Source organism: Polypterus senegalus, chromosome 11 (genome assembly GCF_016835505.1).
Source record: "Polypterus senegalus isolate Bchr_013 chromosome 11, ASM1683550v1, whole genome shotgun sequence".
Classification (NCBI taxonomy): Eukaryota; Metazoa; Chordata; class Cladistia; order Polypteriformes; family Polypteridae; genus Polypterus; species Polypterus senegalus.
The window spans coordinates 48670173-48694788 of record NC_053164.1 but is presented as its reverse complement, the minus strand read 5'-3'; the positions used below and the strand labels follow the sequence as shown (position 1 = coordinate 48694788).

Genomic DNA, 24616 nt, shown 5'->3' with positions numbered 1-24616 from the left:
CGGCAGAGATAGGAGAATTACGAAGACAAAAACAAAAAAAACTGCAACACTGTCCTCCAACTATATCACAGTGCAGGCAGGGCAAGATACAGTGAACATCCAGGCATCAAAAAATTAAGAAACCCATCAAGAAGGCTCATATCATCACCGTGTGACAGACTGGGGTGACAAGGCAGTCTGACTGACTAATATAAAAATAAGAACTCCAGATTCTCAAAGTTTACAAAAGACAACATACACATGCACACAACATTTTCATTTCATCTCTATACTGAAACAAGCCGAGTGGAGCCGACAGCTCCCACATTTAAGTGCCACCTTACAGCAAAGTTAGCGCACAGAGGCTGACAGCACATCACTTTACAACATCTCCCTCACAACAGCGAGATTAAAGCCTACAGGAGACATAAGTGGGTTCAGGGGTGGTGATCCTGCTTTTCAGAAACCAGAAAACTGTTCCTTCTAGCTCAGGATCCTACAATACATATCAGCCATGCAGTCATTAAAAGTCATCAAAACTTTTGAACACAAATTCCTTTCCCATTTACAGTAGGAAGAGACTACGGGATTGTAGCCCAACTTGCGATTTCCACGTTGATTGTTCCAAATAAGCACAAAACCCTAAGAAAGTCTCTAAAGGTCATGATGTCACTTTTCGTAAGGTATGAGATAAGCTACTCCAACTGGGTCCTAACGTATTATGTTATTATTAATAAATATATATATATATATATATATATATATATATATATATATATATATATATATATATAGTACCTGTATTTCATTATTTTAAAAAAAAAAAAAAAAAATTAGCTCTAGAATATTCATGGATGCATGACGACAACAAACTGGCTGCGCTGCAACCAAGAACCATTCACTGTGCAAGATTTCTTCCGAGAAATAATGGACTCTTAAAAGAAAAATATTAGGGCATTGGCCAGTAGCTACAAATTCCTAGGACTATCGCAGATTTGTATTTTTAACATAAGCATGAAGTATCTTTTTCTTTTTGTATTGATTTAAAAATTGCTGCCAGAAAAACTGTAACCACCCCCTCTGAATCATTTGTTCAGCATCGAATTGCAATAAACTGTAAAATCGCACCTGTGTTGGTGAAGAGATTGTTCAAAAGGCCTCCAATCACATGCAAGTCAGTTTTTAAACCTACAGACGTGAGAAAAACTGTATAGTGTATACCCGGCCTGGCGCAAGTCGCTCAGGTCCCACAAAAGCAGATCTGAAAAACACACCTGATGTTAGGAAAGCCAACAACCACCAATGGAGTGGAGTGGTGTCAGAACTGAAACAGAAAGCCATACTTTACGCATGTTAAAATCAGACATGGCCGTCCAAGTCCACAAGGGTTCAAATAAATGGTACAGGTCGGAGGGGTTGGGAATGGAACAGGATTAAAAACACCACAATCACTGTAGCATACTGTATCCATGTGCAGTATGCTTTGATGATTTGAAGATGAACGTAGAATCCCGCCCTGCCACTAAAAGCACACCATGGTGTCACTAGATAGTTTTGAATGGATACATTCAGCCGTGTAATACAACACACCATAGAGATGTTCTTTAAGTGTTGGCTCTGTGCACCCCTAAATTTATGAGTATAGATGGTGGGTCCAACTCCGATCCTGGAGGGCTACAGTGGCTTTCCCTCCTGCCACCATCATCAGTAACCAACCTTTGCAGTTAATTTATTTTTATCCCTTCATTTTAATTGTTGTGTTTTGTTTTTAAGACTGTCTTCTGAATGGATTATTTTCTCCTTATATGGCAGCCAAACAAAAATGAGACGTGAAGTGAGCCAAAAGATGACCAGATAAGTCAGGGCCACAAAATCCAAACAATTTCACTCCAACCGGTTTCTTAATTAGAAGCCAATTCCTGATGTTAAATTTAACCTGTTATTTAATTCCAAGGCCTGTTGGTGCTATCATTCTAACATAGAAGTTATTTCCAAAATGGTTGATTTTCAGTTTTTTAAGTTCACCGTCAAAGTCTTCTGTAGACCTGAGCAGATTCATATCATTAAGAACTTCACGTTTCTTTATTTTCAGATATTACATGATGGACACAGTTTAGCTGGCTGGGTGCTCAACTGCTAATTAGGGAAAAAGAACAGATGAGTCGGAGTCAAACATAGCAAGTCAATTAAACTTGAGACCAAAAGAAGGTAATTAGCAACAAAAACTAGTCACTAATGTGGAAAAATAGTTAAAATCTGTAGCCACAGTAGGATTTCGACAACCCCACACAACAAATGTGTACAGCGAAGAAACTTTGGCCAATGCTGTTTAATCTGCCTTTACCAGTCTTAAGGGTGGAGCGGACTAGGGGTTACAAAGTAAAAGGACAAGCAAAAAGCTTTTGCCAACTTCCCACTGTTGCCATTACAAATGTTATTATAACTAGTTTAAAATTATTCCTTAACATTTTTAGAAAGAAAAAAAGAAAACACACATATGGGGGTCAATGATGCCATTTTTCATGAATCATCCTAGGACCACAGCTACGGTTTGTTTTTCTTTTGCCTATTCTTGCACAAAATCGGGCTGGGTGACGCAATTTTGTTCTAATCTGCACTGCTGTGTGCAATTTCAAATGACAAATAACATTAACCTTGAACCATGAACCAAGTACACAACCAATACGACCAATTGAGCTAAAGATCACCAACAGCTCAAATGGCTAATATTTCTGTTGCTGATACAAGGATAAAGAGGCAAACACACTGAGCTGTATTACACTTTTTGCCATTTAAAGATGCTGTCCACCATGAAGGGTGTTGTAATGGATGGAAGGAATTAATGAGGTCGCTGGAAAGGGATGTGTGGTGCTCCCGATATCAAGTCTTTAGAGTCCTGGTGCTTCCCGTTTTGTTATATGGTTGAGAGATACGGATACAATCCAGTAACCCGAGATGAAGTCTGGACTCCTTTGGGACTGTGTCTCCTTGGAGAATCCTTGGGTACCGTTGGTTTGACTTTGTGTCGAATGAGTGGTTGCTCATGGAGTCCTGAATGAAGCACATTACCTGCATTGTGATTGAGAATGTGACGCGATTTCCCGAGGGTGATCTGGCCCACAGTATCCTCGTTGTTGAGGACCTGAAAGGCTGGACCGGGCCAAGGGGATTTCCATGTAACACCAGGCTGCAGCAGATAGGGGATCATTTCTGGAGGATGGAACTGGACCACGTGTTTGCCAGGTGGTTGCCAACCAGGATCCCAATTTGTTTCATTGTGTGGTGGGTGCAGCAACTCACTGTACCAGTGCATGCTCCCCAACCTGACCTGACCTTTCCCATGCTCAAGGCTGGAGGAGGGAGGAGTCTATCCCAATTCCAACATTACAGCAACCATAAATCACCTTCAACTCCAAAATGTCCATCTGGGAATCTACTTGAACCAGAAACACAAATAACTTAAGACAGATGAGCCAAATAAGTATCCTGTTATATGGATGACAATGTAGTCACTACACTGCAACAAGCTTACATATACCGATGCAAAGAAAATTAACATACGGCAGGAGGCAAAACACACAAAATGGCTGATAATCAAAAGCAAAGCAGGCGGTCAAGTCAAGAATTGGGTCTAATGATTGTTACAGGAAAAAAGCATAATGGGGCTCCAAAGCATAAAGAGTAAATAACCAAGACAGATCTTTGGGCCCTGTGCAAATACACTACTTTGGGAAGGGGAGCACCAAGAAAGGTTTGATTTAGACAAATCGGCTTTGAGAAGCGCACAATTTTAAGGTTGACAAGTGTTAAATTGTATTGGGTATGGGGGAGTGTGTATTAATTTGAGAGGGAAAGCTTAAATAGATTTTGTAAAGCTGATTAATATGAAACAGGTCATAGGTTTTTAGGAAATGGAAGCTTATCTCTGTCTAGCTCCCAATGCCATCAGGATAGATTCTGGGACCCACAGATCCTAAATCTCAACTATACAAGTTCAGTGAAGAAAAAAAAAGGGGGTAGGATTCAAGAAAGTTGAATAAAAAAAAAAAAATTAAAAAAATCAGAGAAGCATTCTGCCATAGAACAAAGCCCCAAAAGTAGAGCATGACAAACTGAAAGCTGGCCCTGTCCTGCATGCCAGGGCAAAGAGCTAATCTGCAGATGCATAATTGGCCAGGAAAGGGTTAGCAGATCATTAGGCGAGGAAACTAGCCATTCAGCTCAGACAAAGACAGCTCTGACGGCAACACCCATTGTCCCATCCCCCCTAGGTCTTCATTCTTTTTAGAGTTTAGCAGTCCCATAACATTCACCTGCAGCTGTTTTGAAAGCTTCCCCAGAAGTGTGGACTTCAAACAGAATGATTTACACAGTCTATCTGGGCACATCTGCTTTATCCACACAACATTTTTTTTTCCTCTCCCTCCAGCTAATACAAGATCTTTCAAAATGTAACAAGCAAAGGCTCGAGATCTGAACAGGAATCAAAATGGACTACCTTAGCTGCAAGGCAAGTTTTCCGTCCCCTTCCCCCCCACCCCCACCCCAAAAAGGCAAGTTACACCTGCTCATTACCAACACAATCTGCAAACTGAGGAGCATCAGCCACCATTGAACACAGAAACTCCACTTGGAGAAACCCACCCCCATAATGCATTTGCATACAAAGCAATCTAAAGACAGACAAAACCCTCCCTAGCAGGATACCACCATTAGTTAAATATCAAGTAAACCATATAGGGCACCATGCTGTTAAGTGAGAAAACAGGTTCCATTTCTTTAAAATAAAAATAAAAATTCTAAACAATTCCCAACAAACTTTAATAATAAAAATGTAAAAGTATTGTATTTCCCCATTTTATAAACCTAAGATTTCACCTTTAACTGTGTTTGCATGTGAACAAGACAATTCTTCACAGCTACTAATGGCACTTAACCCCCTTCAAGTTCTGACCACCACAAGCGCAGCCTGCAGACACGATACACTCACAAGTCTAACCAACTCAAGTATGAGAGACTTTCCAAGGTGTCCATAATGTCTGATAAATTAGTAGTCTTCCAAAAGAGATTTACTAGTGGAGCAGTAGATGGGAAGGGGAAGAGCAACCAGGAAACAACTCTTCATACAAATGGTGCTTGTGTGTGTTAAATGGAATGGGAACTTTCATGTAGAGTGATTCTGAAATAATAGTGTCTCTCAGATTCATCGACTGGGGACATCATGTTGACCTTTCTCCTCATTTAAAAATAACCACCAGACACTGGCATGATACCAACTTAACACTTAAAGCTTGGTTTTCACTTGTTCATTAAAAATAAAAGCTCCTTTTTATGATGATTTCCAATTGGAAATGCAAGAAAACAGAACCAAGTGCAACAGGCGACGTCATAAATGAAAACCCCAAATTCCCATTTCACAACAACTCAGAAACAGGACTGTGGGAATTGGACTTAGGGGTCACATAGTTGACACAGGTAGATATGAACTGGTCACAGGACAACTTAAGTCGTTTCATCCACTTTATCTGCTTCAATTTATGAAATGTGCTGTTAATTTTGATTACTTGAAGGTGTAAGACACTGCTTGATCAGTGTAGGCTTAAACTTGAAAACTTTTTGCTCATCAAACCTGGGAGTTATGAAGTTGAGGCAGCATCCCATTTACAAAAAGAACACAAGCAGGACCACATCATAACAGACACGAAATGGAACAGAATTATTATACACAGTTTAACATGGTCATGGACCAAGAGGTGTAATGTAATCTGCATGGTTGTCCCATGCAGTATAACTGAAACACCACATTGAAAAAGAAATGGGTCACTGGTCACAAACGCAGCCAAAAATCTCATTGCTTCCTGCCAACCAAACAACCCTTAATAATCATATGGAGCAGCAATAAGTGGAAACACCCAAAAGACTTCTGCACCCCTCCTATTAGTATATAAAATAACCTTTTACAAGGGTGACTTTAAAGATGAAGACTCTTTACTAATGTCTGCATAAATATTTCACAAATGGAGCACAGGCAGTCCAACAGACTTGCTTTAGTGGTGTACAGAGACTTGAAGGTAGGGATTGGCACAACTGTCTCCTGGGCTTACCATCTAGTGCCATAGCCACAATAAACTCACACTGAATAACGGTGTGCTTGTGGCTATGGCCAGGACTGTTGAACCACCAGAGTTTAAGCACCGTCCCTGGCATTCACATCCTTGCCCCTCTGGACACAAGTGTCTTAACCAGCAGTAATAAGATGATCTTTGAGCAGATGTGCTTCACCCGATTGAACTTTAATAACCGAGCACAAAGAACTGGCACTTCCCAAAGTGGACACATTCATTTCCACAACTAGCACTAGGGTGTTGTACCATGTTAGCCAATTTGGGATGTAGTGAGAAGTCAAGCAAAACGACACCTTTTATTGGCTCGCTAAAAAGATTACAATATGCAGGCTTTTGAGGGATCTTGCCTGAAGAAGGGGCCTGAGTTGCCTCGAAAGCCTGCATATTGTAATCTTTTTAGCGAGCCAATAAAAGGTGTTATTTTGCTTCGCTTTTCACTATATTGCCACAACTAGCATTAAATGGTTTCAAGCAAGCTCATAGAAATATTGAGAACAGGAAAATCCAACTTAATCTGGCAAGAGTAAAGTAAGACTGAAACCTCCTAGATAATGCATCAACACTAAAACACTGCAGTATTAGGCAAAATAAAACCTGCAAAAATGTGTGCAGGCATCCATTTTCTGTTTTAGGTGCCATCTGAAACTGGAGCCCCAGCACAAGAGAAACACAACAAGAAAAAAAATGAAATTAAATTAAATAAGACCTGTAGGTAAAGGAGAACCTCTTAAGAAAAGAAGGATAAGGAGTTTGCTCATAAGCACTGGAAAAAGGTCAGAGTTAACTTGTCTTTTTACTTTTTAAATATAAGGGAAGGAGGACATTTTACTTTTGCATTGCACTTTCCAGTTGACGCAACAACCCTGCATATCCATCTGGCAGTGGAACCCAACAGACAGTTACTCGCTTAGTGTTGCACAATCTGCCACTGCTCCGGTTACCGGCACAAGTGTAAAGTGCTTGGGAGTTTAACGCAATACAGAAAGGCAACGTAAAGTCACACACATCATTTCCAAACCTTTGAGCCACTGGAGCATTCATTTACAAATAAACTCTGCCACAACTCCAGCTATATACAATTATTCTAAGTAACACTGAAAAGCTTCATAAATATTTAGTGACTAGATCTTTCTCCACACAATAAGGGTTAACTGTACAAATAGAGGGGAAAAAAAGGTGTAATTTTACTTTGCTTTTTGTATACAGGTATCACTCAGATAATTCAAACTTTCAGTGCTGTTCTGTATGAAAGGTGCTATATGAAATAAAGAGTGAGAAAGACCAAAGTAGTCACTTCTGGAGAGCAGGCAAAGTGCGACTTGGCGCTTAACCACTGGCCTAGCCTAGCCATCTAACTTGTCAGTGTACAACTTGTAAGAAGGTGGCAATACCCACACCAGACCTGCAAAATGTCAAGAGTAATGCTTAGTGTGAAAAGGGATAGATAGAGAGATAGATAGAGATAGATAGAGATACTCTGTTTGCACCAATTTGTGCACAGGCAGGTTGAGCAACTTTGTTCACAGTCACCAGCTACACTTTAATTCTGAGGGTACTTTGAGCTAAATGCTTCAGCAATTGCCTGTCCCGGCCTCTCTTATTTCAGTGAGAACGACTTTCCTAAAGAGAACCATTCTGCATAAACAAAGGAAGAACATCGAACAGCACTAAAGTAGGACAAGCTGCTGATCGAACACAGTGATGGAGTAAACATGCAAACCCCGGCACAAAAAAAAAAAAAGTGTCAGACTTCTGCTAACAACCAAAAAAGTGCAAGGACAACACGTACATTTGAAAAACGATCACTCCAATCATAACGTAAATTAACAGTCCACGTCTACAAGTTCCTTAACAGAACACGACATTCACCTTTCACACATTCACAAGTAATTCTTAAACCCAGTAGACGGACTGAAACTCCAGAGTCAGAGTGCTCCCTGCAACATGATCAGGCCAGAAAAACTAAACACCAAGACAAATGAACAACGATACAAAAAGTATAATTCACTGGAAAAGGAGTTTACCCCACTTGAGCTGTTCACACACGTTAAAACCTAGAGAGAGAGAGATAATGGGCCGAGAACATGGAGTGCCAGCCAGCTTTCTGTTTTCTGAACACAAAGCTCACACATTACCATGGCCCACCACTAAATGGGTTGGCTGACTGACCAGTGGTGAGATCAACAGAATATCACAGGCCTGGCCTCTGGCATATTTGTTGCTTTCTCTTGGGGGGCTTTTATAGTAAATCACAGGATTTTGCCTCACACTGACTCCACATTCCATTTGGTTCAGTGGACAGACTTTTTATATAACAGAAGGCAGCCAAATTGTGACACATGCTGTCTCACTGGCACGTGCAAACCCCACCCCAAGTTAGAGGGTGAGCATTACTCATCACAAGGCGATGGGCCTGGACCCCTCTGAGATGATGGGCCTGGAGAAGAGGGGCAATTGGCAGCTCTCCAATGACTTATACTCATCTCAGTAATGTAGACCTCTGAGTCACTAGCATCACGCAGAGCATCTTTAATACATCAGACTGGGGTGGTGGATTAAGTACAGTACACCAGGCAGAGCCTCAGTTATCCCCTGCAAGGATGGATGCAATAAATCCTGAATGGCTGGACTAATGAACCAAAAAAAACAACTAAGAGGATGTGGAGACTGGAGGATTAGGAATGCCAAAAGGAAGCCAAGCTTGGGGAAAACGTCCATGCAAATAAAGAAATTAACAAAAAAGAAAAAATTCATTATTGTATTATTGTTCATCAAGTCACTCACACTGCCAGAGATTCAATTGTAAAATACAACAAAACAATCTCAAACCTGCTCAATCCAGTTCAGGGTAATGGGGGCCTGACATGTACCAACACAGATTATTGCAAGGTCTTTTCATTCACACAGACCCACAGCAGACAAATTTAGAATTGGCAGTTAAAATAAGAGACAAGAAATATGAAAACTGTACCCTCATGCGCCTTGGAATGGAGTTAAATACGGAAAGGTTTTATGTATTTTAAAAAAAAAAAAAACAAACACTATTCCTCTTGACGAAATCACTGCACTGCATTGAACAAGTAGGCTAAGCATCCATTGCTGCAGTACTTTTAACTATAGCTTATATGTGCCTTGGAATTGATTGCTGAAAGGAACCATATAAAAAATAAAATTACCATTTCCATCTCCTCTACTAACTTGCGTAAGAAACATTTAGAGAAGGAACTTGTGTTATGTGTACACAGCCTTGGAAAAGGAGTTATTTATGGATGGATGGATGGATGGATGGATGGATGGATGGATGGATGGATGGATAGGATAGCCTCGGGTCAAGAACGTCTCTGAACACGTACAAATCGGGTTACGACCAAAAAGTACACCAAACTTTTGCATCTGTTCACAACCATACACTCGGGTGACGAACAAGCCAGTTTCCCTTCCGGTTCATACGTGCCAATGATTTCCGCAAGTGAAGAGTGGTAGTGTTGGTGAGAAGAAAGGTTCAAAGGAAATTGAAATTGAATTAAAGAAAGAAATAATTGAAAAGTACGAGCGTGGCGTTTGTGTTACTGATCTTGCCACAAAGTACAAGAACTATTCTAAAGCAGAAAGAGGCTATTAAAGAAGCTGATGTTGCAAAATGAGTTAGTGTTAACCAAGCAGAGCCCTCAAGTGCTGGAAGAGGAGGAAAAACTGTTGCTAGTGTGGGGGAACGAGAAGCAACTTGCAGGGGACAGCGTAAGCGAGGCAATGTTATGCGAGAAAGCCAGGAAGATTCATGGCGATTTGCTGCAAGGTTAGTTTTCTTGGTTGTTTACGGCTAGTTTTTGTATAAATTAAGGATTTTTGCTTAAAAATCTTTAAAAAAATATTTACATACAGTTTGTACGGTCTAGAATGGATTAATTGTATTTACATAAAATCCTATGGGGGAAAATTAGTTCGGGTCAGAACCAAATCGGGTTGCGTCCAGTTTTGGAACGAGAGAGATATATATATATATATATATATATATATATATATATATATATATATATATATATATTGTCACACACGTGCACATGGGAGGCAGCTAAAGGGCTTGAGTGAAGGCATTTCGGAGGCATGCCGGGGTGTGGCAGAGTGCACGGACTCTTTTTCTCCCTTGCCTGTAGACCATTCCCAGGGGATTTCACCTGGCTCTCCTGACATCACTTCCGGGACTGAGCCAATGGAAGTCGGCCACACCAGCTCCAGTTCCTCTGATGTCACGTCCGGCTATGAACCAATGGTGGAAGACCACGTGCCGGATCCATATGACCTCACTTCCTGTCTCCCCCTTTAAAACCTGCCCCTTTTCCTTTGTTTCCTCAGTCTTGTACTGGACTCTGTTGAATGCACTTCAGTGCTGATTATTTGTTAAAACGACTTTGCAGCCAGGATACCACATTATATGGGTGGCTGCCCCAAACCTTTATTTGTCCATGTCTCGTTCTTGTGACAATATATATACATACACCAGTTCAATATTCATCATCGGCTCACTATTATATTGAGCAAGCAAAATATCCATATATGGAGCAGGTTAAATATACAATCATATTCATTCAACAGACTGAAGCAATGACAGATCACAAATATAATCCAGAGAGGAAAGGCACTATATAACATTCTGGGCTGCCACTTCAACCTATCTATCACTAGGCCATGGTTTTATATTAAGCAAGTAAAACAACCCGCTTCTGCTCCAAATGCACAGTCATATTGCTTACACTGCCTTTAGGCCAGCTAGAGAAGCAAATGGATATCAAGATGTTAAAGCACCGTAGAACATCAAAGCTGCCAGTACAGTCACCAACAGCAGGTCACCATACTACACTGGCCAATTCTAATACAATAGCTTTTATGGTTACATGCTGTGGAATGGAATTCTAGATGGAAAAGCACTATATTTATATAGAAAAGGTTTCCATTACAGAAACCTTAGAGATTTCCAATAACTCCAAGAAATCCATCAGAATAGCATTTAAAATAGAGTGGCATTTTACAAAAGTAAAGCATGCTGGTATAGCTGGGCATTAAAAGAGTGTTCTATTGGCAGAAATGTAATGTAAGAAAATTATCTGCAAAATGTAATAAAGTACAATTTAATTAACAAAGAATTTAAGAAAAGCAAGCATGAAAAGCTCACAGGGAGCCTCCCACGTCGTAAGCCGTTATAAATACAGCAACATTAGACCTTCTCAATGTCGTGCAGACAGTTTTACTCTCCTCGCTCCTTTATAACAGCATCTGTACTCCAGAACACCATTCATCTTTCAGAGCACAACAATAGCAAAGCTACTAAGGGAGTCTTGTGGCTTTCTTTTGCCATACTCCAGGAGCTTGCATTTCACACGTGGGCCCAATGATTGAAACCACACATCTCTACAAAAGCCAAGAAGAAACCAGCGCACACAGTGATCCAGAAAAGAAACTCAACCACAAAGGGCCCCGAGCATTGCTTTTTCCCCCCCAACCACTCAGCTCTAATTGCACAAAAGGCAGGCACAGGCACAAAGGCTCAAACCAGGTTTGGTTATAGACAAAGAACATTTTAGAACATAAGTCTGACAAACAAAAGAAGACCATCATCATCAAGCTCACCTCATTAGCCAATCTGTTCCAACACTTTAACCTTTCTGCTTCAACTTCATGACTCTCTGGTTTGTAACAGACTCCTACGAACCCTTTGAGTAGAGAAGTGCTTTCTGCCCAAATTTGGTCTTTAATGCACTTGACCTTCATTCTCACCAAACTCCTCACATAGGAAACTTATTAAATTGAAAGCATTCCCTCGATCAACTTTATTAACATCTTTGAGATGTTAAGACCTGTTATGGTCTCTTCACAGCATAGACCGAGAACTGAAAACTCTTTGGATGTCGGTGGGAATGGATCATTTTATGTCATGCAGCTTCCAGGAACACCCAAAACACTTCCCTGTCCCGGGACTGTCAAGTGTGAATTTAACCGATTTAGAATATTAACAGGCCACCCTTCAGAATGAATGAGCAAAGTCCACTTAAGTCTAGGGATAGTGTGGACCCCAGGACAGCCGCAGATACCAGATGTTTAAAATCTACCAGCGCCGCTAATCACAGTCTGTATAGAATTTGTATGTTCTCATCTCACTATGGGGATTTTCCTCTAGGTTACAAGTCTAAGATGTGCATGTTAGGTGGACTAGCAATTCTAAATTGACCTTCTGTGAATAAGAGTAGTTCCAACAAGGAACTGATGCCTTGCCCAGGTTTAGTTCCTGTTTTGTACCTCGGGATACCAGAATAGAAACCCACAAACTGAATTAAATTGAGGAGAGAAGGAAATTATGGGATTAATATAGCAGCAAGCATAAAAAAAAAAAAAAATGATATAGTGCAACTTTCAAAATACCCTCTGCACTGATGATAATTCTTCAGTCACCAACAGTGGAAAATCTGAAAGGCCAAACTACTGTAACCTGCTAAATCGCATAACTTATAAAACCCAGCCCAGTGAAAAGCAGAAGGCAGAGTCACTCTAATAGCTCTTCAGGTATTCGGATGGATGACAGGTTCCTCCACAAACAGAATATCTGTGGTGACATCAAAAACTAAGAGCGACAGCAAAATGAAAGGGGGATGAAACCATTCAGAATCATGATCTATACTACTACGCCCAAAATATTTACTTTTTAAGTCTCAAAGTTTCTTCTCTCCATGGTTTCTAAAAAGTATTTAAAATAATGCTTTGCAACATCTAACACTTAAGGCGCTTTCTCACCAAGCCCAGCCTGACGCCATTGCTGGACATTCTTTGGATATTTTTTTGGGTAAAAATCATAACTGCACATGTTCCCAATTTATATTCCAATTTGCATTTAAATAATAACAACAACAATTAGGAGACAGTAAATATTGAGTGGCTTAGCTCTTTTGTGGGTTTTACCTGTCAGTCTTGAAGACTTGGATTGCTGTTAAAATCCAAAGTGATGCACAAGTCTACTTATGGATGTTATTCTGGATAAATACTTCTCCTAAAGAAACACAAGCTGTAAGGACTAGGGGTTAAAGCTCTGCATTTGAAGCAGATTCGGTCCTTATCACTCACCTAATGTACAACCCTTAGCAGTTTTTATTCATTTTATTTTACAGGTAGAGTAGGTATAAAGTATTTTTTGGGTGATGTTTGGTCTCTTAAGAGCCCCAACTCTTAAAACCGGTCCCCAACACTGTGACACGCAGTTCACTCTTAACAAGAATAGCTCTTTATGGTTCTTTACTGGGTTGTATGGCTCACAAGACAATGGAATGGATCTTAGCATATAAATATGGTTCTTTATGCTTGAAAAACTTCCTAATATATTAAATAAAATCTTTTATGTATGGTAGGCTACCTAGTAGAACAGTAAAAGATTAAGAAAACATTAACTTAGTCTGTGTTACTGTACATATGCAGCAAGAGTCCTTTTAAAATCATGGCTTACTGGTATTTCACAAATCTGTTCCTGGTTATTTACTGTAAAGAGCCTGCTACCAGTTTAAATATATAAAAGGTTCTTTCTGGACCCTTGGGGCACAGACCTTTTGGGAACATATAAGGGTTTCCCCTATGATGTCACCCTGAAGGACCACCCTGGCACCTTTATTTTTTTTTATTTATTTATTTATTTTTTAAAGAGTATAGCACACACATTCTGGTTGGCATAAATGTTAATAAATTCTTGCAAGACTTCTGGCATACAGTGCATATCAAATAAAAACAAGTTACATTATACTTCAATTCTACACATCTAAAGCATTTGTTTGGGTGTTTTTTGTAGTAAAATACTACATAACTGTTGGTTACCTACAAAAAATAAAAGACTGACATTTATATGTCACTTTGGATAAATGTAAAACACTCACAAGGCTTTATGCAATCTGAGAAAATGGCAATAATACCCCACTCTACAAACTGTGTTCTCCATTAAGGGCCTAAAAACATTTTCATTCTGCACTTAACATTTAATGTAGTCACAAGAAGAATCATAGCAAACTTTGTCACTGGTCATTTTTCAACAGTCTAAATGGCTGTTCTTTTGTATTCAGCAGTTTGTCATTTGCAGTGGCAATAAATTAAGTCGGGAACTCAAATCTCTGTAATAGAGATGGGTGCTGAAACCAACCAGCCAAGCTATGCATACATTCATGTAGCGAGAGAAGGACCAGAAAAGGCATTTGAAAAACAAAGACAAGTACAATCAAAAGGCATCAGCCACATAAGCTTTTCAAAAGAGACAAGCCTATGGATTTATTTATATTCAGCCCTATCTAGCTGATATTAGATCGTTTTGCATTATCCAGATCTTTACACATCGTCTTGTGATGATGCCCTAAAGTGAAAGCATCTATAAAATGCTAACCACTAAACTGGAGCTTTCTGTATGTTACCGATTTTGCTACACTTCTCGCTTTGTTGTCCGTGACTTTGTAACACGTACTAATGCGAGGAGCGGCAGGCGCACGGATGTTGCTTTATTAAAGTTTATAGCGCCGTATTACTGTATTGCTCAGTGCTTCGCTGCCGTGCGCTTTTGCTCCCCATTGTTTCCAAACCAAAGACGCGCCGCGGAAGTCAGCTGCCCAGCAGCAGCGAGTGGATGTCGGCGATTTTTTAACCGCGACGATGGAATGTTTTGCATGTATGCAACTCCTCAGCATAATAACAGAGGCACGAAAATGGAGCAGAGCTTTACAGAGCTAAGTGTTTTATTTTATTTACGGCTTTAATTAGCCTGTACTTTTTTATTGTGGAAAACAAAACGTCACGTCTCACTTTACCCGTGGTTCTCCCACAAATGACTACGACCTCCGTCTATACAAGAATTTAGCCGCGCAGAACGTATCGTCTCATTAGTCAGGTACCTAAATACACAATCAAGTCCGCTCAGACTGGCACATGCAAGGTACAGATACGGAACTCCACATTGCCAGCACTGAATAATAACCCACAGCGCTTTAGAAATTGATCGTTTTCAGTTTAAAAGCCAAGGTGCGGTCAACCATGAAAACTCGATCTGAATGTGAATAGCAACAAGTTATCAACCGCTTTCGTGGGTCGGTGTAATCCAAGAACTGCAAGCGAAGGTGTGAAGTGGTCGCAATCGGCCCAACGAGGCTCCTCCGAAATTCCCTTCGGCGGGCAACGACGGTAATCGAACTGTCCGAAAAAGTTCGAGGGTCTGCAGAACCCCTCTTGGCATGTCAAACGCGGAAAGGCCGATTTTTTTTACTTTTCAGCATTATTGCCGGCTATTACATTCGCACTAGTTACATAACTAGAAGGGCAAAGTCAGATGCTCGGAAAAGACGTCGAGAGAGTGTGCGTGTGTGTCTGTGTATATATACAGACGAGTTCAATTACGGGAAAAAGGCAGATGCCCAACATCTAAGGCACGCACTGAGTAAGGAGGTGAAGAAGAAAAAAAAGAAACCTACATTTATTACAACTTTGTCATCGTCGCCGCGTCATCTGCCCTGATAGCACGCGGACTTGACTTTAAAACATTTCTGCGGCCGATAAAGTCGCTTACCATTGAGTCAGATTCGCCCCACACTGTTCCTTTAGTCACTTTCTAAATTGCTGCCATACTATGAACGGCAATATATACAACAAGTGCAAGTTGTTCATCCGCCCGAGTAGTAATAATGTAATTGATTTACGAATAATATAGCATTCCGTTTTTACCTAGGGCGCGTTTTTTTTTATTAAATACAGGACTACCTCAGTGCAGTTTGAAATTTTCTTACACCCAGAGGCAACGCCTTTAACACTGTCACACAATAGGACTTTTGCATTAACTGAAGTTTCTCCTGAATAATTTAGTAATACGTTCAAAAGCAGTAGCCTGAATTAAAAGCATCTCACGCAGTTCAATGTAATCAGCCGTCATGGAAAAAGAATGATCTGCACGTAATTAAGCTTCATATATAACCTAGGCACATGAAATGCATTATAAAGACACGAACTAAAAAGCACTACCCTGTGATCGACAGTAAAACAAATACACCATGTACCTTAACCCAAATACACTTAAGGAAAAGTAATAAAAGCAATTTAGGCCCGTCAATATTTATTATCTCTGCCGTCTGTTCCCATTTTGTAAAACCGATCTTCTTGGTACACCCATACTCATTCAAATCAGATACTGCCACAGGTAATTCGGTTAAATATGCTTTACACCACTAGCTGAAACACTTACTCAGTCCGTCCGTTAGACTACACGACAAAAATACAGAGGGTCAAAGAATCATGAGCATACATCATTCCCAAATCTAAGAAAACACAATAGGGATATCACACGAATCAATCGGACAACGGTAATTCCATTTTATCGCAAGACGATCCGGGTAAACACATTTATATATACACATACACACTTTAAATGTTCATTTTCAAAACGTAAGACAGCCCCCTTCCCTCAACTTCTGCAGCACACTTTTACCTTTCCAAGGTGCCGAGTGTGAAATAACAAAAGCCTATGCCGCGCAACTTCGTATTCTTACGGTTTGAAACCAAAATCCCCAGCCCCCCCACACACAATCTCTCCAAATGTAAAAACAATACTAAAATTAGATCTTATCCTTTGTTTCATTGGGCACGAGTCACTCAGAATTGAAAAATTATATTATATATACACATGCATAAATACACACATAGGAGTAATCCAAAGCCATAGTCTTTACAACGAGCGCAGAAAGGCAACAACTTCCATCTTTTCGTTTCAGACGTGCTCACTTCTACGTAAACTAGACAACGATACAATTAAATGGTGCAAACATCTGTGATATACCGTTATAATAATAAAAGGCTAAATAGAAAAAAATATTACCACAGATAGAATCTGTAAATGAAGTCTCGATTTAGACAGTTTACAGGAGAAAGTAACACCATCTAGTCGGTAAACTACCTCAAGATGGACCCGTAACCCACAACCCTTACCAAATACAACACCGGGCATTTAAATTGTTATCAATCAGAAACTTTAAATTAGGGTGGAATACAAGCTGACTTAAGACAGTCGTGAAATGACCGAAGTACTCAAGCAGGCTGGTAGTCACTTAAAGAAATGTTCACTTTAAAACGGGGTCCTCTCTCACTCACCTTAAAAGTGTCGATTTGTCGCTCTTTTAACTCCACGTAGTGGCCAGTATCCCGTCTCCCCTTCCCAAAATGCTGCCTGGAATTTTACGGCGAACTCAGGAGCGTCTTAATGCCGTGAAGTGTTTTTCTTCTTTGAATCGTGATGCTGGAGGGGGGCTTGGGCCCCCAACAGAAAACGAAGTCTAGTCTTAGAAATGTGAATTTCACAAGAGCTCCCCCAAAAAGAAAAAAAAGTAAGAATCGGAAAGTCTCGTACCGGTGTTCTTGCTATAATCAAACATTGCACTTTTTCAGAAAGTAAGAAAATAAATAAAAATCCACACAAAAGCAGAATTCAGCAGCTAGGTGTCCGATTCATCGGCTGGAAGGCAACTATTTTCGCTCAGAACGCGAAGAAATCACCGACCAATGTTTGACTTTGCAGCAACAACGTCCAGCCGCCAAGATCTCCACGGAACCATCCAGGTTTCAATCACGGCACGGTCTCCTGGTCCTGAACGATTCTTAAAACTGGAGTAATAAACTGAAGTACGCGGCTTAGTGATACTTTTTTCCCCCACTGAAAATATTTTTCTCCTAAGCCCCGTTTTCAATTAGCAGGATCTTTTGTTTTTTTCCCCCTTTGCATTCTCATTTTTCAGTAAAGAACTTCCCATTCACAGCCCCAGTCTTATCGACCTCCCCCAACTCTTAAATCGCTCTAGCGAATGCGAAATCCGGACTATACCAGCCCTACCCCCTGCCATCAGTATGAGAAGACAAACCCAACCTGCTCATTAACTGACTCATCTACACCCCCTCCAACACCTAGGACTTCTGCCGAAGCCCCTCCCACTGCATAGGAGCCTGGGAGTTGTAGTAAGCTGGCGGCACAAGTTCCTTCCTCTTTGCATTTGATCGGTACTTTCATTTTTAGGATCCAGTCAGTTGCTGAAGAGACGTGTTTAATCTAACTGTTATAAATGTTTGCAAAAAAATTTCAAAATATAAACATTTACCATAATTTATACCATTGAAATAAACTACAACAGAAACAATATATGTATTCCAGTTATGTTTCTTCTCGTTGGAAGTCTGTAAAAACTCTGCATAGAACCCCAGTCCAAAAACTAACGAAATTGTGAGATGAGATCAGCCTAGCGGCATTTATTTCAACTATGGGTGGGAGACGGAGCTCACTGGGGAAGTCCACCTTTCAATTAAGCAAAGTCCATGCAAAAGTCACCCTAGTTAGGAATCAAATGAAAATTTAAGCACTAGGACGCACTAAGTTTAATTATGTCCCATTTGTGAAGTCAAGAAGCATTTCTTTATTATGTTTTGATCGTGGTTGCATAATCAGCATAGGAATAGGTTGTTATTTTTCAAATTTAAAGTACAAAATTTAGCAATCTGTAGAAAGCATATTGAGGAAAAGTAAGAATAAAAGGATATAGGAAACAGGACAAACGAAGAGAACATTTAGTCCTCAGGTTCGTTTGTTTAGTTAATAGCTAAGTTATCCCAATACCTCATCCAGATACTTCTTAAAAGCTATTAAGGTTTCTGGTTCAAAAACATGTCTTGATAGTTTGTTCCAAATTCCCATAACTCTTTTAGTAATGAAATAATTCCCAGTTTCTGTTCTAAATGCACTTCTGCTTAATTTCCACTGATGTCCTCAAGTACTGTATGTGATTCCCTCTTAAGCTAATAAAAATGACTGGATCTAATTTATCAGTGCATGTCAGAATTTTGAAGACCTGGATTAGGTCCCCACAGTCTTCTCTGTTCAAGACTAAACAGGTTTAATTCTCAGAGTCTTTCAGAGTAGAACCTGTCCTGGGATGTACTTGGTTGCTGTCTTCTTCACAGCTTCAAGTGTTGTTATGTCTTTCTTGTAGCATTTTGACCAGAAATGCACACAATACTCCAGATGTGGCCCCACTAGTGCATTATATAGTCTGAGTATAATGTCCCTTGATTTATATTCAACAGTTTTTCCGATATAAACTATCATTTAATTTTTATTTTCAACAGCTCCTGCACATTACTTAGATGATATAAACCCCTAAATCCTTTTCAGAGGTTGCTTCCTTTAGGACAGTGTTTTCCATCTTGCATTTATAATTGACATTCCTTTTGCCCATGTGTATAATACAATAGAATTTATTAATGTAATGCACTTTTCACTGAGTACGGGCAGAGGGCTGTGACAGATCCTAAAGTAAAATGCAAGTATTGGTGATACTAATCACTAAATATAGAATTAGTGCTTTTAAAAACAGATTTGTTAAACACACACACATTAAAAAAAAAAAAAAACTGATCGACAGAAATAGATACCAACAATTTATGTCCATTAATTACATTTACATTTATTTTTTATCCAAAGCGACTTACACAAGAAGTCAACATAATTGAGAACATCAGACTGGGGGTTTGTTTAGGAACAAGTTCTACAGGACACATCTACCAAATCAATTTCTACAAGTGAAAAGCTCAAAACAAAATTTATGCTAGTTACAAAATGCTTTATTTATGCTTGTTCCAGATTTACAAAAGTGCTATCACTTAGAAATTCACCAAATAAGAAAGTCTCGAAACACTGCTTGAACATGCTGAGTCAGAGTTTTAAATGGAGGTGGACAAATCCAGACAAGAGCTACACATGAAAAGAGTCTGGACTGAGATTTGATACCATGCCGAGGTGGCATCACCAGACATCATTCATCAGCAGATCTGAGTGGATGAGAAGGAGCAAAGGTGAGAAAACTTCTGGACTTTGGGCATCTGTTTCAAGAGCAGCAAGTTTTTTCAGCTTGGTTCATTTTGAATTTAAACTTGTGTATAGCAAAGTGTTTAGTGTTGTGCTAGGTTTTTCTCATTTCTGAAGTTCTAATTAATTGTTAAACTTTGGCCAGTTGACAATGGAGGAGATGAAAATTGTAAGAGAGAAAGTCAAAGTCAGACACACAGAGAATCCTGAAGAACTCGGCTAGCTAGCTGCCCACTCCCTCCTGGGCATTCTATAGTAGAGACTGAAAAAACTTTCCATCTGATGATTCCAATGCTTCTTTATCTGAGATGACTTTTCTGTAAGCAAGAGGGCAGTTTGGCAGTAAATCAGTGGAACCAAATCTGACATCAAGATAACAAGAAGAGAAACAGAACAGAGGAAGATTAGTAACAGCTGATAAATATTGTATTACTTATAATTTTGTACAAATGACTAATGAACAGAGATGAAGTATGCACAGCTAATCAGCAGCTCTAGCCAGGGTATGCTAAACTGAAGTAATGAGTCTTCAGCTGGGATTTAAAAGGCATCTCTTATACTAGCAGGCAGATTGTTCCAAAGCTTCGGGCCCCTGCAAAGTGTAGCACTTTGTACTTTACTACATTAAACTGCATTTTCAAAGTGTTCACCCAGTTTAGACATTTGTCCAAGTCAGTGTGTGACATTCATCCTATTTTAGTATCACCTGAGAATTTCACAAGTTTACTAGTGAGACCAGAATTTATGTCATTAATATAAATCAGAAAAAGAAGATTCTTGTTGTCCATATAGATTATATTAACCTAGATAACATAACAGTCTCTAACTCAGTTAATCCAATTCATGGTTAAAGGAGGCTAGAATCTATTCTGGCAGCACTGGGTGTAAGGCAGAAAACAGTGCCTGTCCATTGCAGGGCCCACTCAGGCAAGTCCAGCTGGGTCAAGTGTTTTACTTGTCATACCATCCATACACAGTATTATAGCATACAGTGGCACGAAATAACATTCCGCAGGACCACCGTACAACATATACAGTACCTAAACACAGGACAAGTGCAAGACACATAAAGAACTATACCATAAATAAGTAAATACATAATAGACCAGTGAACAGATAGTAATAATTTAAAATAGAGTGTAATAAATACATTTATTTAATTAATTAATTAATTGATTAATTAAAAGATTAATAAATAAAAACAACAACTAATAATAAAAGTGGCATTAGTAACAAGTTTAACAAATGTAAGATTTGGGGGCAGGGGAGCAGCACAGAGTTAAGAGTCCAGACAGCCAGGATGTAGAAGCTGTATATAAGTGTGTATATTTACTGTATATGCCAGAGCTATCCACTGAGTCACTGTGACATGCAAAAGTTTTGACACTTATTTTAAATTTTTTTATTTCATTCTGACTTTTATGAATGAATATCACACAATTTAGAACGTTTTGATGTTTTATCTGAAGAAATAATCTAAAGGGAAAAATTACAGCTACCAACCTCTTTCATGAGTTTGTACACACCTAATGTGATCGTGACCACATTAAGATTACAAACATGATATCAGTAGTCTCACCACAAATGAGTAACTGAGTCAGTAACCAAGTGTGAAATAAATACACCCCTTACCAAGCCTGCCCAGTTCATTTCAGGGTGGCAGGGCCTGGAGCGAAGCAGTTAATGGGCATTAGGTAGGCACAAACCCTGGATATGGTGGCAAATAAAATGGAAGTCATAATTAAAAAATTCTGCATTAAAATGTAAACAAAGTCATGCATACTCCACTTTTGAAAAATCAAAAGCTATTATTACTGATTTTATGATAAAAAAAACACCCAATATGCTGAATATGCTGAAATATTATACATATTTTGGACATTATGGTGGTGGCACTACATCATTTCCAGGACCCAGTGTTCCCATCCCTGTCCAGTCACTGTGTATTTTTCATGCTGTCTGAGTGTCCATCTGGTATTCTGCTTTACTCTCACCTCTCAATGACATTGTGTTACATTGACTAGTGATGCTAGACTGGCCCTGTATAAATACATGTGTGTGCCCTGAGACTCTCCGACATCCTGTACAGGGATGTCCCCGTCCTGTGTCTAATGTTGCCAGAATAAACACTGGCGCCCCACCACTATGCAATGGGCAAAGAAGGTGCAGAAACAGATTGGTGGATATGTATATTTTGAATCAGTCCCAGATCAGACATAGAAATTGCTAATAGAGACATCTGAACCTGCAAACCTTATGAATGTCTTAGCTTTAGGACAGCATTGAAAGCACATTATAACATTCTCTACTTTGTTTGTTTTAGGATTTGTTTGAACAACCTTTCACGTGGTCCACGGCCTCAGAATGTGCAGGTTTTGAATAGTTTTTTAAGCCCCCAATCTATGTTGTATTCTTCTTCTTTTTCTTCTTCTTCTTTCAACTGCTCCCGTTAGGGGTTGCCACAGCAGATCATCTTCTTCCATATCTTTCTGTCCTCTGCAGCTTGTTCTGTTACACCCATCACCTGTATGTCCTCTCTCACCACATCCATACACCTTCTCTTATGCCTTCTTCTTTTCCTTTTCCCTGGCAGCTCTATTCTTATCATCCTTCCCCCAATATACCCAGCATCTCTCCTCTGCACATGTCCAAACAATGCAATCTTGCCTTTCTGACTTTGTCTCCCAACTGTCCAACTTGAGCTGACCCTCTAATGTACTCATTCCATGTTTTATTGGAGGTCATAAATTCCAAGGCCACTAAGTTGGGACTACTGTATGAATGCATTTACAATATAATGTGATAGAAGAGGTGCGGCAGATTGGTCTATTTTCAGCAAGATGATAAATCTCAGTTGCAGTCAGTGAATTTTGTATCTTCTTTAGAACTAAAAATTTAAATAAGTATCTCCATGCTGGATGAGGTATGAGACAACACAAGCAGATATTAAAGAATGACTAGAGGTTCCACCCCCTGCTCGCTTTGCTTGCCTACCCCAGGGTTTGGTTACAATATACAATTTAAAAAGATTGTTATTTTCATGGGAATTGTTACATACTCTTTCAATTCTATGTTGCATTGCTTCTCCGTGATCATAAATATACACCTGACTGAACTGCGGTTTCTATGAAATTAAACTTGTCGTAGCTTTAATTGTTGTGGGACCACAGATTCTCATAGCATATGGTCCATTATTGTGTAAATCTACGTTTTGAGCATTGTATGATGCAAATGTGAAAAGATTATTGTAGACCCGGATATTTTTCCTGTAGTGTTTGTGGATTTCACTTTCACCAAAAACCAAATCTTTTAATTCTTGCAGATAGACGTCTTCACTGGGAGGCAACATTACTGTTCCCTGATTGCAACATGAATTAGACGATCTACAAGTTTCTGACTTAAACTTTAAAGCCTTACAATATCTACATACTTCAGCCATATAACCTATGTCCATATGTTCGATCTCTTTTTGCTATTCCATTATTTCACCAAGTAATAATTTCCATTTGTTTGTGCAAATGCTATCTTTACTTTCTTTTTTTTGATACTTTCAAATTTTACTACTTTCACATTCTTTAACTTGCTCTGTATATGTATCACGACATTTTTTTGAGCCTTTCGAATTCCAGTGCTTTCATGATCTCTAACATGCTCTGCATGTGTATCACGCCAACGTTTTTGAACGTCTTTATGAAGTCTTTTATTTCTGACCCCGATTGGACCTACAAGGTTTTCAGTTCCACTTGGTCCAGCCTGATTATTATTTCTTTATTTTCAGAATTTGCACAAAGATTATTATTGTTCTTTTTTGCATTCTTTTTTGCCTTCTTTTCTGTCCAACTTTTTGGGTCTCTTTTCGACGCGCTGCTCTTTCTTCTTCGATTAGTCATTCACGGCCTTCTAGAACGTATAAAATTTTAAAGAGCTGAAAGCACATGAAGTGTGTCTGCCAAAAGTATTCAAACAACTGAGAGGTTAGATGTCTGTGATCTTGTTTTAAATTGGTTGTTCTCACAGGACGTCAAAGTGTCTTACCAAGAAGGTCACATCTTGACCAAAGATTTTTTTTTATATAATAGAGAGAAATGGTAAAGTTGTGTGGTCCACTGGAAATAGCAATGCAACTGGCTCAGTGGGTACACCTGGGTCGCAGTATAATTCTAATTCAAAGTAGTTGCTTAACCAGCCTGTGCCCAATATGCATCAATATGCATTTATTTAAAACAAATATGTTGTGTTACACACAGGTACAAGTGTGAGATGGGGCCTTTCAGTATAATATACATTTCTTTCATTATGCACTAATTCATTGTATTATGTACAATATACTTGAACCAGAATGTCATCTTCAGCGCAAATCTGGGAGTGTCTTATCTATCCATCGGTTTTATAATCCTGCTTATTCCAGTAAGTGTTTGTTAAGGGCAGAATTCATTCATTTATTTAATTCATTCATTCATTTTCAAAACTTGCTTATTCAAATACAGGGATTAAGTTGAAATGAAATGTTCAGTAACCCAGCCATTCATAGTCCTTCTAATATCAGTTCAGGTTTAGAAGATAGTTGAACTCATTCATTGATTAATTCGTTCATTTTTTCAAACCTGCT

General features: G+C 39.3%; 1 protein-coding gene across 7 annotated transcripts in view; it reads right to left on the bottom strand.

The window, feature by feature from the left end:
* fgfr1a (fibroblast growth factor receptor 1a) overlaps positions 1-24616 on the bottom strand; it is a 136380-nt gene that overhangs the window by 92672 nt on the left and 19092 nt on the right. For 5 of the 7 annotated variants that reach the window (XM_039768559.1, XM_039768561.1, XM_039768560.1 and 2 more), the window contains exon 1: positions 16978-17145. The exons of 1 other annotated variant lie outside the window; for it this stretch is intronic. In XM_039768559.1, the coding sequence (XP_039624493.1) occupies positions 16978-17106 (129 nt within the window). In that variant the 5' untranslated portion in view covers positions 17107-17145. Of the gene's footprint in view, positions 1-16977; positions 17146-17249; positions 18056-24616 lie in introns of those variants that run through there. One more of the 7 variants, XM_039768565.1, reaches the window with a different exon arrangement.